Source organism: Melanotaenia boesemani, chromosome 9 (genome assembly GCF_017639745.1).
Source record: "Melanotaenia boesemani isolate fMelBoe1 chromosome 9, fMelBoe1.pri, whole genome shotgun sequence".
NCBI classification, from domain to species: Eukaryota; Metazoa; Chordata; class Actinopteri; order Atheriniformes; family Melanotaeniidae; genus Melanotaenia; species Melanotaenia boesemani.
The window spans coordinates 28,317,548-28,333,691 of NC_055690.1; the positions used below are offsets into that span (position 1 = coordinate 28,317,548).

The window sequence follows — 16,144 nt, forward strand, 5'->3', positions numbered from 1 at the left end:
CACAGTGAGAAACATGTTTACTCTACACTTACAGAAAAACTGAACAGTGTGGTTTGAGGTATTAAAAGCAGAAGTCGCAGCATGAGTCTCCAAATAACCATCAGCTGTCATCAGTCAAAGCATACATAAGCTACATACACACACAGTACATGTCAGCAGCAAATGTAAGTTTTCCAAATGTATAACCCCGATCAGAGAGGTAGAGACACACTTCTGTCCTCTGCTTCTCTCACTGTTGACAAATACAACATCCAGAGCGAGCATTTCAATCGAGTGTGTGCCTCTAATGGCACAGATCAAAGTCTGATTCCTGTTTTACCCATGAGCTGATCTGTTTTTTCTTTCTTTTTTCTTTTTTTTTTTTTTTTTATAAGTGAAACTGCAGTGAATTATTGATTGACCCGAGTGCTCATTACAATGCAGATCTGGGGCAAGATGAAATCAAAGGCTGCAGGCAGCTGCCATATTCCCCTGCAATAGCATCATGATTGGATGGAAGGTTGTTATGGGTTAGATTTCTGCTGTCAAACAGACCTGAGATGGATGAAAACAGAGAAAATGTAATTTGCGATATGTTTGTAGATTTAATGATAACGTGTTTAAAAGCACTCTTTCATGGCAGATATAAGTGAGAGTGTGAGGCCATAAAAGTGTGCTTATAGTTCTGTGTTGCACAATCTTGAAATGAAATAGCAGATAGAAAGAAAAAAAAAAAGAAATCGTATAATGACTTTCCTCAACTTAGTTTTAGTTTGAAGATGGTAAATGGAATTTTTTTTCATGCAATGATCAAACACATCCTCTAGGTTTATCTCATTCCCAGATAGCTACATTCACTTAAAAGCTGTGGTCTTATTAGATCTTACTTAAATCAAACCACAGATTTGATTATAGTTATGGATGACATGTCTTTTCAATATTTTTTTTTTTTACTTTACCATTAAAACCAGTGACATGTGAAATGAATGTTGCTGTTTTTTTTTCATTAAAATGTAACATTCACTTGATAAACCATGGCTGCTGGCATTTATGTCAATACTGCTTTAATACAAAGCAAAATATTTAGAAAAAACTCTTTTCTAAACTCATCAGATCCCAATTTAATCAGTAAAAAATATATGCAGATGGTTTTAATGTTGTGGCCATTTGGTGCATGTTCCATAATTACCTCTTTACATTGTTAATGACGGTGGTAGCTCCTGGTCTAAAGTGAACTTTGATTAATAAGAAATATTCACACGAAATTCTGCATAATTCCACATTTTACGTGGAGCTAGTTGCTTTATTTCCTGTTTAGCAGTAAAAGAAAATGCGGTGTGTGCACTGGTAGCAGCAATAACAGTTCATCAAAAACCCCTAAACAGATGAGTACACATTGCAGATGGTTGTGAAACAGCTGAAACTTTCATGCTGTTTTTTTTTCTTAAGAAAATGTTTAAACATGATTCTTTGAACACAAGTACACCCTCTGAAACAAGCCAGGTAAATCCTTCCCTGTTGTCGGTAGTAGTTTGTTTACCCTCAGTGTTCTGAGGGCTCTGAGGTCACTGCCTCCCAAGGGACATGTCTACAAATACAACATGAATAGATAGCATTACACTGGATCCCTCAGGCTGTGTTAGACAACACTGTCTGATAATCTGAAATCTCCAAGATACTTAAGCCAGCTCGTTATTTGTAATGGGAAAATGACTGTCACAGAGAGGGAGCCGTCAGCCCTCTTAATGATAATAAAATTGGTAAATCCCGCCTTTTCTTTTTTTTTTTTTCTTTGTCCACAATCTGTTCCTGTCATTTTCTGATCCTCCAACTGAGATGTTAAGGCCAGAAAACACAAGCTTTTTCCATTCTTGGAAATTAGCTCGAACATGTGAGCATTGTGTTCTCACATGCAGACACATCCAGTAAAATCCCGAGGCTACCGGAAAGTGTTTTGATGCGGGGCTTCATGCCAATGAAATCATTTCAAACTACCTTCAAAAGCTTGCAAACCTACTCTAAACTAACTCAGGTGCTATAATTTTTTGCATGGTTTGTGTGATCTCATGACAGCTTATAAAATGTCACATTTTAATGGAAATGTCTCCACAATTACTTCATTTTCGTTTCTCATTTTAGACACAGCTTATGTAATGTTGTTCACACTCTATATCTATTCACATTATTTCTACATAATGATGTTAAACTTTTGAGTGTTTCTGCATGCTGACGCTCTTCATTTGCAACATCTAGCTATGTATCACATTACTCATATGATACATAAACTCTAATAACTCTCATGAATTAGTAATGGAAACTTTATTTTTCTACATTGGTCCTCAAAAACTAAAGGTTAAATATAGAATTTAAAAGTACATGGTTATGCTGAGATTTTAAAATGATGCTGTTTAAATTACGAAAGTTCACATTAAGAGAATCCATATCTTAATACTCAGTGGTTAAAGCTCCTGTTATCTGATGTGGATACTACCTGCACAAAACAGCAACAGCAGCTGGGTGAAACTTTACTATCTCACAATATCTAATTGTGGATTTTAACACTATGCTGAGAACATGAGGACAAATGTACCAATTACTTGTTATCTGGTGAGACTGGATATTAAAATTGGTAATCTGATTGTATTTGGAGCAGCATAGTTACACTCTATTATTTTACTATGTACTATTTTATTTTTTGTTAAAGACAAGAGCATCTTGGTCTTCCTGTTGTCATTTGATTTAAGGATGGGGGTGGCATTTTGATCTTTTGTTCTTATGACTAATGCATTTGCATAATATTACAGATTTAAAACATGGAAAATGTTTTCTTGCTCAAATTTACAGTGAGTAATGACTGAATCAGTCCTGCGTGGGAACACCGAAGTCTGTCCCCTGACTAGACCAGACTACTCTAACTTTGACCAGCTGGACCTGTAAATCTGCTATTTCAAAGACATTTCAGACTGCCTGGTTCCTATATGTGCTTGACTTGAGATGCAGTATTAATTCTGGCGGGCTCGCTTTCATGTGCTCTTCATTAATATGCGGAAGGGGGAGGGAGGTAGAGGAATCTCAGGTCAGCACAAGCAGATCAGACAAGAGAGTATGCTGATCTAGGCAAGTAAGAAAGAATCTGTGAGAATGTGGTCACCTTCTGGTCTCTGTGAACAACTGGAAACAAGGTCAAGAGGATCACATTAGTTTATTCTGATGCTAAGAATAGGGCTACTGCATAGTATGCAAATGAGACAGGGAACATGAGAAAAGCATTATGAGCCAGGACTCTCCACACACATACACACACACAAAAAAAGAAGAGAGACTCAGTGTTTGCTCCATGACAGCTGATTGCAAAGATCCAGTGTTATTGGCTTGCTGTCAGTGCTCTCCTCCACACATGACTGAAACATTAATTAAATGTCAAGCATATAAGGCAGCCATAAAAGGTTTTATATGGAGTGGGGGAGATTAGATAGGGGAGTCTGACAGAATGTGACTGATAGGACTCAGACTTGAAAAGCTCACATTCAAGTGAGGTGATTTTCCTGTTATTCCTTTAAGTGCTCCAAACTCTCAGAGAAAGTGAGATCAGAGGCTTTTAACTCTTTTATTTTCTCTCCAAGAAAACATTCATCTTTCATGTGTGATAGGACATCAAGCTGAAAAAAGGTGCCAGGTTCAGAAAGTAACACCATTAATTAATATGGCTATACCTTCATGGATGGTTTTAATAGGTGGCAATGACCCTCCCTTTGGCATTTAGTGTCAGTTTCTGCCATCATTCAGTGCTATGTTTGCAATTGAGGGATATCGGAGCATAGAGTGCAAGAAGAGTTTAAGATTTCATGCATAGTGGAGCTACATGGAAATCACAGGCGAACACTGCTCTGGTGCACTTTCAGGTCATGTCCCTCTGGAGGTGGAGGGCTGCTTGCCAGCACAACTCTGAGGGTGAACGGCTAGCTCAACGAGGAGATGACGGACATGCTTGGCTGCCTCCACCCTGCAGCAGTCATACCTTTGTGTCTTTCTGTCCTTCGTTGTGTTTGAGGTCTTATGCAGAGAGTGCCAACTGATACAGCCTGGACTGAAATTGTTGTCTACTGTATGTAAACAAATGAGCAAGCACTGACTTGTGATGGCCACCAATTAAAGGGAAAGGTTTCTAATCAAGGCAATGTGGCAGTTAGACTTGATCTTGCAAAGCTGGAAACGTTTGTGTTTTGTTTCCTGGCAAATGAGAGCATTTGTGTCTGCAGAGGAAACAGGAAGATTTGATCAATAACTCAACTTTCTCTGAAGATAAAAATGAATAGGAAAAGGAAATAATTAAAAAAGATTTTTCTCTTCATGCGAGATCTTTTACTGATACTGTCTCATGACTGCCAGGTCTGACAGTTATACAGAGGCCAAGCCTTGAACTTGAATCAGCCATCATCATTACTGGGCTGTTTGCAAACTTGGCAGTCCCTAATGGTTCTAAATTAGCTCTTTACTGCAGCTATTCGATGGACTTGGCATAAGTAGTGTGGTCAGTGGTACAGATTGATCGCTCCTCTTTAATTACAGGGCTGACTCACTGCTAACCCTGCACCACTCACTGCATTTTTTCCCCCATTGAAATAATAATGTAATCCCTTTCAACACTTTCACAAATTTGCATTCTCCTGGTCATGCAGAGACATGGACACCACAGGCGTGCACACCTGCAGATATCAGCTTTAGCAAGTCATTTAGTGATTGTAGGTTTTAAAAAATGAAAGAAAAATGACTGAAAATCTGTAATGATGGGTTTTATACAAGTCTGGAGCAATCAAAGGTGTATGCTGTGTGTTCCAGCTTTAGCATACACCCAGTTCATTATTTTAATCATTCAAAAGTACTTTTATACGGTCACATGCTTTGATTTGGCAATAGATTCAGTGACTTCTTGGACCACAGATGTCATGGTGGGCTGTGTGCTCTAAGCAGTCATTTGTTCTTATATTAGCGAGAAATCCAAATTAGTGTGTCCCAGTTTTAATCAGTCTGTCCCACCAGTTGGTCTTTTAGATTAATTTTTGCTTTCCAGTCTAGAACTTTTAAAGTTGCTTTAATTTGCCATCATAACTGCAAACCCTACCTTGGATCCAAGAAAAATGGAGGAGACGATGATGTCAGAAAGTGTGGACTTTAGTGTGATCATTTACTTTTAGTGCAAAATCAAAGATATCCATAAATGAGACCAAGGCATATTGATGTGTAATTAACTCAACAGAGCAAGGCTGTAAGTCCGTCACCTCCAAGAGGGGTCCGAATAAACCCTCGGGGCTTATAAAGCTGCCTTTTGCTCTTGTGATACATATGAATTCTCCAAACAGCAGACATAAAATTCCCCACCACAAAACATAAAACCGGAATTTATGTGAGTGAGCTGATTACACTCATTGTAGTTGGCCGAAAAGCCTCCCTTAGATTGCTACTGCTGATGGTGAACCTGCTGGGTTCTCGGGGGGCAAACCAACATTGTGGGAACTTCTCCAAAACAGCCAATGAAATCCTGTAAGCACCCTGACTTTCCAGGACTGCAAGAAAGCAGAAGGAAAAGCAATTTGAAAGCAAAAGAATGAGAGAGGGCTCCTCACAAGGAGGCTGGATGATGTGGAGGAGGGGAGATTTGGCAAGCTTCTGTAGTGCTGTACTTCAACGGACGTGTCCGGAAAAAACAACGAGCTTCCTGACTGTCCTGTCTATTTCAGAAAGATGCTCACATGAGCCGCCTGTCACCCCACCACGACAGCTTGCAGAGTTTCTGATAGATCAGGGAAAAATCGAGACACACAAAAAAGAAAAAAAAGAAAAAGAGTACCACCCAGCACAGGTGGATACATCAAACATGTGTGGCTCACTGGCCCAGATCAGCGGCACCTCTTTGAAAGCTGTCATTGAACATCTGTTTGAAAGCACAAGTCTTTGCACACAAATGCAAGCCAGAGAGAAATGCATGTGTGAATGAATGAGAGGAAATACAAATCAACTTCACACTCATGAAGGGTGGAAAATGGCAAACACAAACATTAAGGGAGGAGAAAATGTATGCTGACGTATAATAAGAACACAAAAAATGGCAACTAGAAACAAAGTTAGAGAAGAGAGGAAATAAAAAGACTCAAGTGTTCACACCATTTAAAATGCTTGGAGGAAACAGTTAGCTTTGGGTGGCAATGCTGCCACAATCTCCACGAACAGTGCCAAGTAAAAGGAGGGAAGGAAAGATGAAGATGAAATAAGGAGTGGGGAGATGCCAGAGCTGTCAGAGACATGCAGCACTTGCTCCGTCACAGCGTAGCCATGTGCAGCCGCAGAAGCTGCTCTCCACAGATTGGGAGGGTGCTGACACTGCCGCTCCCCATTCGGCTGAGCTTTGCGCTTTTGCTGTGGATTTATATATATTAGTGTGTGTGTGTTTGAGAGTCAGGAGCCAGTTTTGGCTCACTGATTCTAAATCAAAGTTAAAAATATCATAAAAAAACATCTTATGTTTACTTTTATTTCCACTTTCTCGGCCTTGTAAAAATTTCTTAATGCAAATCATTAGTCTGCTAATAAGAGTTAGCTGCATAATGAATTTCAATCAGTTCTTGCAGATGTATTCACATCAGCTCTCCTCCTTCAATTGAAATGGAGAGACAGGAAGAAAAATCATCCTACATGCAGTCTGTCAACCATAATCATGCACCTGTTCACAGCGTCTCTGATATCATAGAAGTAGTTATCATCTCATCTCGTGTTACAGAGAAAATGGCAGAAAAAGCAGTTTTATATGAGCGTTACAGTCAGACTTTGTTCTAAAATGACTGCTGTTTAGGATACTTTATCTCTGCTTATAAGTCTTAAGATGCTTGGCTATGTCTTAAATCAACTTTTGTGGGAGACAAATCAGTTACTTACACAGTAAGCTAAGAAATTTAATAGGAGTTTCTCAAGAAAGGAAGCTCAATTATTCAGTAGAACTGCACGATAAAAGGAATAAATGGATATGTTTGGATAGTATTTCCTGAAATAACAAAATAAGAAACAGTTTTTTTTTGCCTTTCCGGTAGATTATAAGCATGATTATAAGTAAATTCCTTCCAGGCACCTGCCAAACAAATGCTTACCGTGGCTGCTAAAGATAAAGAAAAAGGAGCATTTGACTGATTAATCTACCTTCACATATGCTGTTTCTCACCAGCACAATATATGTTTTAATTAAAACAAGAAAAAAAAAATGCAACACAGTTAGAATAACTCTAAACCAGCTCTAAATTTCAAATATTGGTTAAAAATACATGAGCAGAACTGATGAGAAATGTTTAATCTGAGTACAGATGCAATTTTCAACTCAAATCTCTTTACAGCTTTAAAGATAATCATTTTAAGGTCTGTTTTGGTGGAAGCAAGTAGATGTTTGTAAGTAGAAAATTAAGCTGATAAGCCTTACAGATAATTTAAACAGATACCTGATTGAGTTGGGTACAGTTAGACATTTGCTCAGGTTCCACGTCTGTGACTTATTCCTCATTTCCCGTATTGCTCATCAAGAAATTCACTGTGAAATAACAGTGAAATATTGACAGGAGAGACACTAATATATTTTCAGTACCTCTACATGTCAGTAGGAACACTTCTTACGTAATTTTAGATAATATCTAAACATGTGCAATTATTCACAATAAAACACTTATTCCACATGTATGAGTTCTAACACCATTACTAGTACAAGAGTAGTACAAGAGTGAACACATTAGCATCATTGAGTAGGATCGGGTGGTGCTTAATACTCAGAAAATACTGTTTAATGATAAAAAAAAAATAAAATAACTAAATCATATACTGTTACTTGTGAATTGATAGAACTAAGTGTTAAATCAGAGGTAAAGGAAACACATTTAGCTGCACTTATAATAAATATGACCAAGTAATTGTAAATTAAATGAGTTCTTCCTGGCAGCGAGTTGAAGAAAAACCTGGAAGTTGCGTGTGCCATTACAATGCTACCAAACATCATTAAACTTTCATTTAAACTAAACTTTTAATCTCACATCTATCATAAATGTCCTCTTTAGTTTTTCTTCCTTTTTTTCTTTCTGTCTTTTACCCTGCCCTCAAAGTTCATTTTCATTACTAAAAAGATGGCAGAGTGATCCTTGAGAAATAATGAATTCAGACTTATCCACAGAAAAGGCTGATTCAGCTTTGGCAGTTGGGAGCAACAATAACAAAAGATACCCTTGGGCTTTTGTGCACATGAGTATTGTTACTGAAGCGTGGGTCCAAAACATTAACAATGCAGGAAAGGAAAACAAATATCTTGCACACAATGGTTCATTCAAATGGCATGCTATCAATTATGTTTGTCAGAAAACCCGGATCATATTGTGTTTGTCTCTGCGTTTCATTGTGACAGCTGTTGAGGAAGGTCTTTGAGTTTCACTCCCTGCAATAACTGCTCGTAAATCTTATTTTAATTACTGAACAGAAAATATAGTCTTGTTTAGTCAGCTTAAGTCAAATGTAAATCTAAAAATGCTTAAAAATTCTACACACCACAATAAAGGAAGCTATATGAATTCATATTTGTATATATATATATATATATATATATATATATATATATTCTTTTTCCTTTCTCATGCAGACTTGAATGTAGAATGTAGTTTATCATATTTATAACAATCTTTCATTGCATTCAAATGATTCTTTTGTTTATTAAAATATATCACATTTCCTCATGTGCTTTTTCTGATTCAACTTCAACACTTAGCACATATGGGAAGGCAATATACAGAACATTACAGCCATCAACTTTGTGCAAGGGGAATAAATTTTCTTCTAAATAAGTTTAACAGATTATAGGTGCTTTGTTTACTTCAAGTAAGGTTGAGGGCTCAAAATATTTCCAAAAATCTGCCTGATCTCAGCATTTTGACCAGTAACATAAGCTGCATTTAGGCAGAGCTGCAACAGGCTAATGGATGATCATGAAAGCCTCCTGATTCAAATCAGTTGCAGTGTTGTATTTTTAAAAGATAACAACATGCCCGCTTCAATAATAAAAAATAGACTAACCTGTGAATCTGCACGAACTATATTGATCAATTAAAAATTGTGACCTTGCTTTTCCTTGGACTTGTTTGGAATGCTTCAGTGGGTGATTTAGAAACTTTAATCCATGGAGATCACATGGATTATTGGTATTTCAGAGTTATTAATTTCCTTTTATGACTTCTTTCATTTGAGATGACTCAAGTTCATGAGTAATTATGCATTTACACAGTTATAAAGAGAGAGAGAGAGATGGATATAAGAACAAATCAAAGAATCCAAAATACAAAAAAGACTTATGTAAGAGACTAATCTACCAAAATGACAGTCAAATAGAAACACCATCTTTAATTATAGCATTAAGATACATTTTGATTTGGGGAGAGGATTGCCATTTTGCAGATTAAGAAGAATAAAGGACACCTCAGAATAGTTTTCCAGTCACAGACTTCAATCAGATGATGCTGATTCCCTCTCTTTCACTTCACTGTTTCCTAACGTATAACAATTAGAGCAAAGTTTTGGAGGAGCAGCAAGTTGCTGCAAGGGATAAAATTAGCCATGAAGATCTCCAGACCATCCATTGTCTTCCTTTATTGCTAATTTACAAGACCTTAATTGTCCTTTGGCATGTCAGGGTAACCCTGCAAGACTGGTGAGTGCTTGGATAGTTTAAGTTCACTATCTGATTAGTTCCTGGTGGTTTTTGATGAGGGAACCTCGCTGGCATTCATTTCAATGACGTCAGCCGTATTTACCTCCGTGCTCTTACTCTTTGACAAACAGTTGAACAGGTAAAACAGTTGCTATAGTTTTATGAACACAGGCAGGTTAGTTGAGGTCACTGTTGTTACATGTTGGACTCAAACCAGTCGCATGTCTTTCAACGAAAACTTCAGGTAATTATTAAGATGAAAAGCAGAAAAAGTGGAAAACATTCTGTTCTTTGGCAATGATGTGAAATGTTTGTCTTATTTCGAGGCTTATTAAAGTCAGGAGGAGAGAGATTCCTCTGATATGGCACATGAAGAGTTTGGGCTGATATTGAGTTATGAAAGATGGAGGAGAGAGTTTTACTGCAGATTTATTCTGCTGTCAGCTCAGAGAAGGGGTGGCTGCACGTATGTGTGTCAAAGTATATTGTGTATATGGCTTGGTATTTCTATCTGTATGTGCAGTCTTTGTGAGTGTGTGTGAGCGTGGTCGTAGCTGTCTACCAAGTCGATAGACACACACTGTCACCACTGGCAAGTAATTGACAACTTGAAGTTTGCAGTGACACAGACCTTGCATATATTTCCTCCATTACCGTGTGTGTACGTCAGCCTAGAGTTCTCTTTGGCAGTGCTTTCAGAAGTCATCTAGCTTGGCAGGGGATTAAACAAACACCCTCTGTTCTGGCTTTTGGGGAAGAATGATAAACTCTCTCACCCTCAGTAAGCCAAATAGGTAAGAAAGGCTTCCCTCCCCCTCATTTCTGATTTCTTACATAAATACAGCAAGGTACTGCTGCATATTGCTTGCTTGCAAACAGACATCAAGCATTAGCAAATATTATTGTTGTTTTAAGTATTTGGTGCAGTCGGTGTCAGTTATGCCTATAATGAAAGCCACAGTGCCGAGTGGAGATGAAACACAAAACCGATGCAAATCATAAGTTACTGTAATTGCAAATCTTCACTCATGGTGACATCTCTTCATGAAATGGCAAGTGTAATGATGAATCTTGGAGGAAAGAAGAAAGAAATATGAAAAAATTATAACTTAAAATCAACTATGTGGATACAGTTAAACAGCTGATCTGATCAAATCTATCAGCAATGAACTTGTACAGAGATGTGAGTCAGTCTGTTTCCAGCCTGTTTCCAGTCAGTAGGAGTGGTGTTACAGCTTTGGACCTGGTAGAAAATTGTCAGGGAATGGATGGTCCTTGCATGAAGTGGTCAGCCTTTCTAAATGGGCAATTCTTTGATTTGTCAGTCACTCTTTTTTCAATCCTGCCCTTTTATATATAAAAAAAAGCACGGAAAAATAGGAAAGCAAGTAAAAAGAGAGAAAAATTAAAAGTGCAGCAATGACAGCGCTCTGTAGGAGCATCCATAACTATTCACTTATAACCATTTGCAGGAGGTGGGGGGCTCACCAGGGCCAGAGAAATGTCATGCCACAATTTGTCTTACCCTCTCTCTTCTTCTCTTGCTTCCTGCGCTCCTACAAATCATTAGTTTCACTTTTCATTAGGCTGGATCAATAAGGCGGATCAGTCGCTGGTGGTGTGGCAGACACCCTGCTCAGTCTCCCTGCTCCTCTTATACATTCTTTTCTCTTGTTCTCTTTTGCTCTGTCATAGATTCCCGCTACATTTTCTCCTCTGCAGCCATTCAGTGGAGGAGGCTATGAAAGGAAGTGGTAAGGGTGAGGGGAGCCAAGCAAGACATGAGATGGGCCACAGGTTGGAAGACCACTGCATAGTAAAATAAAAATGGCAATTCTTAACAATAACCCTCTGACGTTTAATTAAGAGCCTGTAAACATCAAGCTTAAAGAAATATTGAAAATGGACACTCACTTATTCAATCATTTTATGATATGTTAAAAATTTAAACATGAGTACCTGTTATGTAAAGATGCTTTGATTAACTTTGCCACCTCCTTGCAAACAAATACAAGTGAATAGTTATAAATGCACCCACATAGCAACATTTTTTTTTTTTTAAACTAAAGGGCGAGACTAAAAAGTGTGGCAGACAAATCAAAGAATTAGCTGATTAAAATATCCAGCTGTTTTGTGCATGGGCAATTCACCAGCATCATGGCTGCAACACTAATCCCACTGGTTGGAAACTGGCTGGCAACAGCCTGACCCAAGTAAATGCATCTGTATAAGGTCATTACTGATTAATTTGATTCTTTTAGCTCCTCAGCTACATTTGCAAGCTGTATTTGAGTAATCCTTACTCATGTTTCATTTGACATTCTTCCCCCCTCTTGGATATTATGGATATTATTTATTCTTTATATTTACAAAGACTATTGCTTCTTTGTGTATCTACTTGTCTATTTGATTTGTATTTAAAAAGTAAACAAGGTCACAAACTGAGGCTATTATCGGTGTAAAGCTGCAGGAATTTTTGAAGGTCTTCTTGAGCCCAGGTATTGTCAGTTCTGAGTGATTGTGTTGGCTTGTTCATTGTGCTGAAACACAAAAGTTTACTTTAATAAAAATCAACAATAAAAGAGTCATGTTCTTGTGATGTGTCATTGTGCTTTTTAATTTAACAAAAGCACTTGCACAACACACAAATAAGAAAAAAAGTTAAAAGTAGGTGCGGAAGCTCGTTGGCGCCCATGAATTGCTTTGTGCTGCAGTGATTGAATCAAGGCTGGCACTAGGGGAATTTGGTTGTTTGATGTCTGTGTGTACTCAGTTTGGACTTACCCAACACAGTGAGCCGGGCAGGACGGGACCTCATGGCAGCCTGGACAGCCTGGCACTCGAACACGGCATCATCCATCAGTTCGACGCGCTGGATTCGCAAATGATGCTCTCCTGAACCATGGTCGCCAATCACTGTGTAACGTGGATAGCCTGCAGTGCAAACACATTTGTTTATTCTAAATCACCTTCAAAACCAATAAAAACCCACAAAAAAACTGCTCATCTGCCATTAGGTAGTTTTGTCATTTTGAAGCCTTTCATAAGCATGATGTGATTTATTGTCAAGCACGAACATGTGTCCATGTTACCATACTCAGTACTGCTGTGCACACATTAGGTGAGCTGCAAAAGCAGATCGTTTAAAAAGGGAGAGTAGTAAGGAGTATGGTTACATTATTGGTGCATATCATGAAATTGTTTATGGGTTAATACCTTTTCATGCATATCTTTACAGCACTCTTGGCAACGTTAATGAGCAGCCGAGGAGGTTGCTGCATCCAGCAGAATTATTTTTTACTGCAACAGTAAACAGGAACTGCTCTAGTCTGACTTGTTTCTCTATCAAATGATTTATAGTTTAATAATCAAGGAAAGCAGAGAAATATCCAAGAGACCTGTGAAAGTCAAGGAAGATGGTTTTAAAGATATCCTCTTCATTATTATCAAAATTTGCATTGCACAATTGTTGCAGAATGCATCTCTTCGTTGGGAAAATAAACGGGAAGAACTATCTTTTTAACCAAAGAGCACACAGTGGGGTATTTTTACACACTTTCAGAATGGCTCATCTCTGAAGATCCCTTTTCTTTTTACCTCCTTTCTAATTATTGTGGATACAATTTGTGTACAGAAAAAAAAACTACACTTCAAAAAATGTGAAGAATTTCAAGTTGAGTATGTCTTTTTCTTCCAGTTGTCCTTCTGTAATTGATTGGTGAATTAAACTGAAAAATTTCACCGGAGGACGAGGCCAGAGATTTCTTAAAGCCTCACTTCAACTCTGTACTTTGTTCATTAAAACAAAAGTTCATTCTTTGGTCTTGCTCACTTGTCATTCAGCTTCCAAAAGAAGTATGTCTGTTATTGCCTACAAATATTAGGGAAGTAACATTGATTTGTCTCTAATATTTAACTGATATTCGTTTAAAAACGTGCCGATTATATAGTTTCAAACCCAGTTTTTGGGCAGCCTCATAAGCCCTTGAATATGTCTGTTGCCATCATAGGCTCCTGGTCCAATTACTGACTGTTGCTTCATTGAATCCAGTAGCTTTTAATAGAGCATGGAGTGGGCCTCATTATAGGCTGGTGGGGTGAGTTACAGTCGATTAAGCCACTTTCTGCATTTCATCCTCCTATGTGAGGCCTTTAATCTTAAGAGTCTATACTGTAGGAGGACGAAGGACAAAAGGACGCCTTAACAAAAATATTAAAACTCGGGAGAACATAAACAGTGGGAAGCAAAATAGGTGGCGAAACAACTAAGATGAGCAAAGAAGAAAGTTGAAAACATCAGTTGATGTTTTGCTGTGAGTAATAATTGCATGTCTCCTTACTTTGACATTACTTGCTATAATGTGTCTACACTTTCAAAAAGCAGATCTTAAGTAAAATAGATTGACACCGCTGCAGGGTTAACAAGGACCTGATCACAGGTAAAAGCTTCCATTAATAATCACTGAGAATGAGCTTTCTGCTGTTTCATGCTAAGAATGATGCCTAAAGTTGAGGAAGTGCCATTATGTGCACAAGGTCATCCAGAGAACCATTTTGCTTCAGTTTTATGTGCATTGATGAGATCCAAAGCAATAATGCCACTGTGGATCACAAGGGTAATGATCATAGCAGAAATCTGAATGCATGTGAACTTGAGTTGACTCCTTTGGTTAACTGCACCAACCAAAGGAACACAACATGCTTCACACTCAGTTTGTTTAGCTTGTCTTCATCATAGTGCTGCATAAGCTGTGCAAATTTCTCTTCCACAAACAAATGATTTTGCCAGTTAGCTCATCTGCACCTTCAGCAGACTAAGAAAAATATCAGCGAGTAAAGACATGGCTCTCTTCCAGTCTCATCTTGTTTCATTAGCCAGATCCAAAAATGAGAAGTCATTTGCATTTGTGATGGATTGTAAATGATAAGATGGCTACCATCTCATTTTCAAAGAATACAAACATACCGTAATGCGTTTTGCCACCTTATAAGCACCTTGATCACGCATTTTGTCAGTATGATTGAAATTATGCTGGCACACATGAAGACTGATCACCTCTGCACATGTGATGTGTACCTACAAAGGGCCATTGATCTTAGATCTCAGCACATTTCAAAGACACAATGTGTTACCCAAAGCAAACAATGTAAAATAGGCCCATTAAGGAGTAATGAATCCATCAGGGAGAAATGGATTTGTCTTGAGGCTGAATCAATGGTGTGCATGCATGTGTGTGTGTATGTAACTATACAGACACTTGAGGCATGGCCTGGTGATTTATGGCATTCACCTAGAACGCGTTTTGCACAGTGTAACCACCAGGGGATAGAAACAGGTTTGTTGCACCTGTGAACAGATGACTGGCGTTCAATTTGTTCTCATGAGAGGCTGGAGTGACACACACGTGCTTCCAAAGGTCTGCCGTCAGTCTTTCTTTTCAAAATGTATACAAACACATCATTCTACCCCTCATTCTGTAGTGTGCCAGGAGAATTCTGTTATAGCTGCCATTGTTGCCTTTGTCATGTGCAACAGATACATTCCACATCATGCATATTCATGACATTGATTGGTATGTTGAGCCGCTGTGGGGCTACTGCACTTTTCTTTAATTAGAGTGGAAAAGCGTGACACAAAAGGGAATGAAGAGGAAATTCAGGGACAGATAGGAATCATTGGCTTTTGTGCTGTGATTTCTCGCTCTGAATGGTGAAAGAGTTCTCTGGGTTTAATCACTGCTCCTGTGAATGGAAACAGGTCCCAGGCGTAGCACGCTGCCAGCGCAGCTTCTTTCTATGAAAAGCAGAGCAGACCTATATTATTGAAATGCTCCGTGCAACATTTGATGCGTTGCACTTTTTATGTATACAGCTGCCACTTTCCTTTCATTGTGTACATCTCACGCTGATGTACCATCACTCTTTTGCTGCTGCATGTGTTGCGTGTTTAGGTAGGCAGGAGTGATAAAAAGAGGACAGCTGTGGAGCGCTTACTTTGACAAAGTGTCATCTGTCTCAAAAGAAGTCACTCAACCCCTGTCCGTATGGTATTAGTGATTTCAGAAACCTTTTTCTTCATGCATACAGGCGGCTATTCCTTCTTCTTACAAATCCAACTCCTTTTTCTTAACACTTCAGCTGTTTTCTGAGAGAGAATAGATGTGAAGAGGGCCTGGAATACTTTATCCTGTCCATGACTATTAAGCTATTCACGGATGTATTGTTGAAGGTCTTCTGTAGGCTCCTCGAGTGTTGCGACTCAATGTTCTTTTTTTTATTTATTTTTTTTTATGCCTTCCTCTGACTTTTCCCACTGTTAAAATAAGATTTCATCTTGATCATCTTGTCATGTTAAATCAATAAAAATAGAAGAAGATAAACATCTCAGTGCAGTTCCTAGCCACTATAAAATTGTGCTTTCTCTCCCTCCATCCCTCCCTCCCT

General features: G+C 38.3%; 1 protein-coding gene across 11 annotated transcripts in view; it reads right to left on the bottom strand.

The window, feature by feature from the left end:
- The window catches only part of kirrel3b (kirre like nephrin family adhesion molecule 3b), a 164,773-nt gene that overhangs the window by 46,757 nt on the left and 101,872 nt on the right, over positions 1 to 16,144 (bottom strand). For all 11 annotated transcript variants that reach the window (XM_041995107.1, XM_041995103.1, XM_041995102.1 and 8 more), the window contains one exon: positions 12,485 to 12,634. In XM_041995107.1, the coding sequence (XP_041851041.1) occupies positions 12,485 to 12,634 (150 nt within the window). The remainder of the gene's footprint in view (positions 1 to 12,484; positions 12,635 to 16,144) is intronic.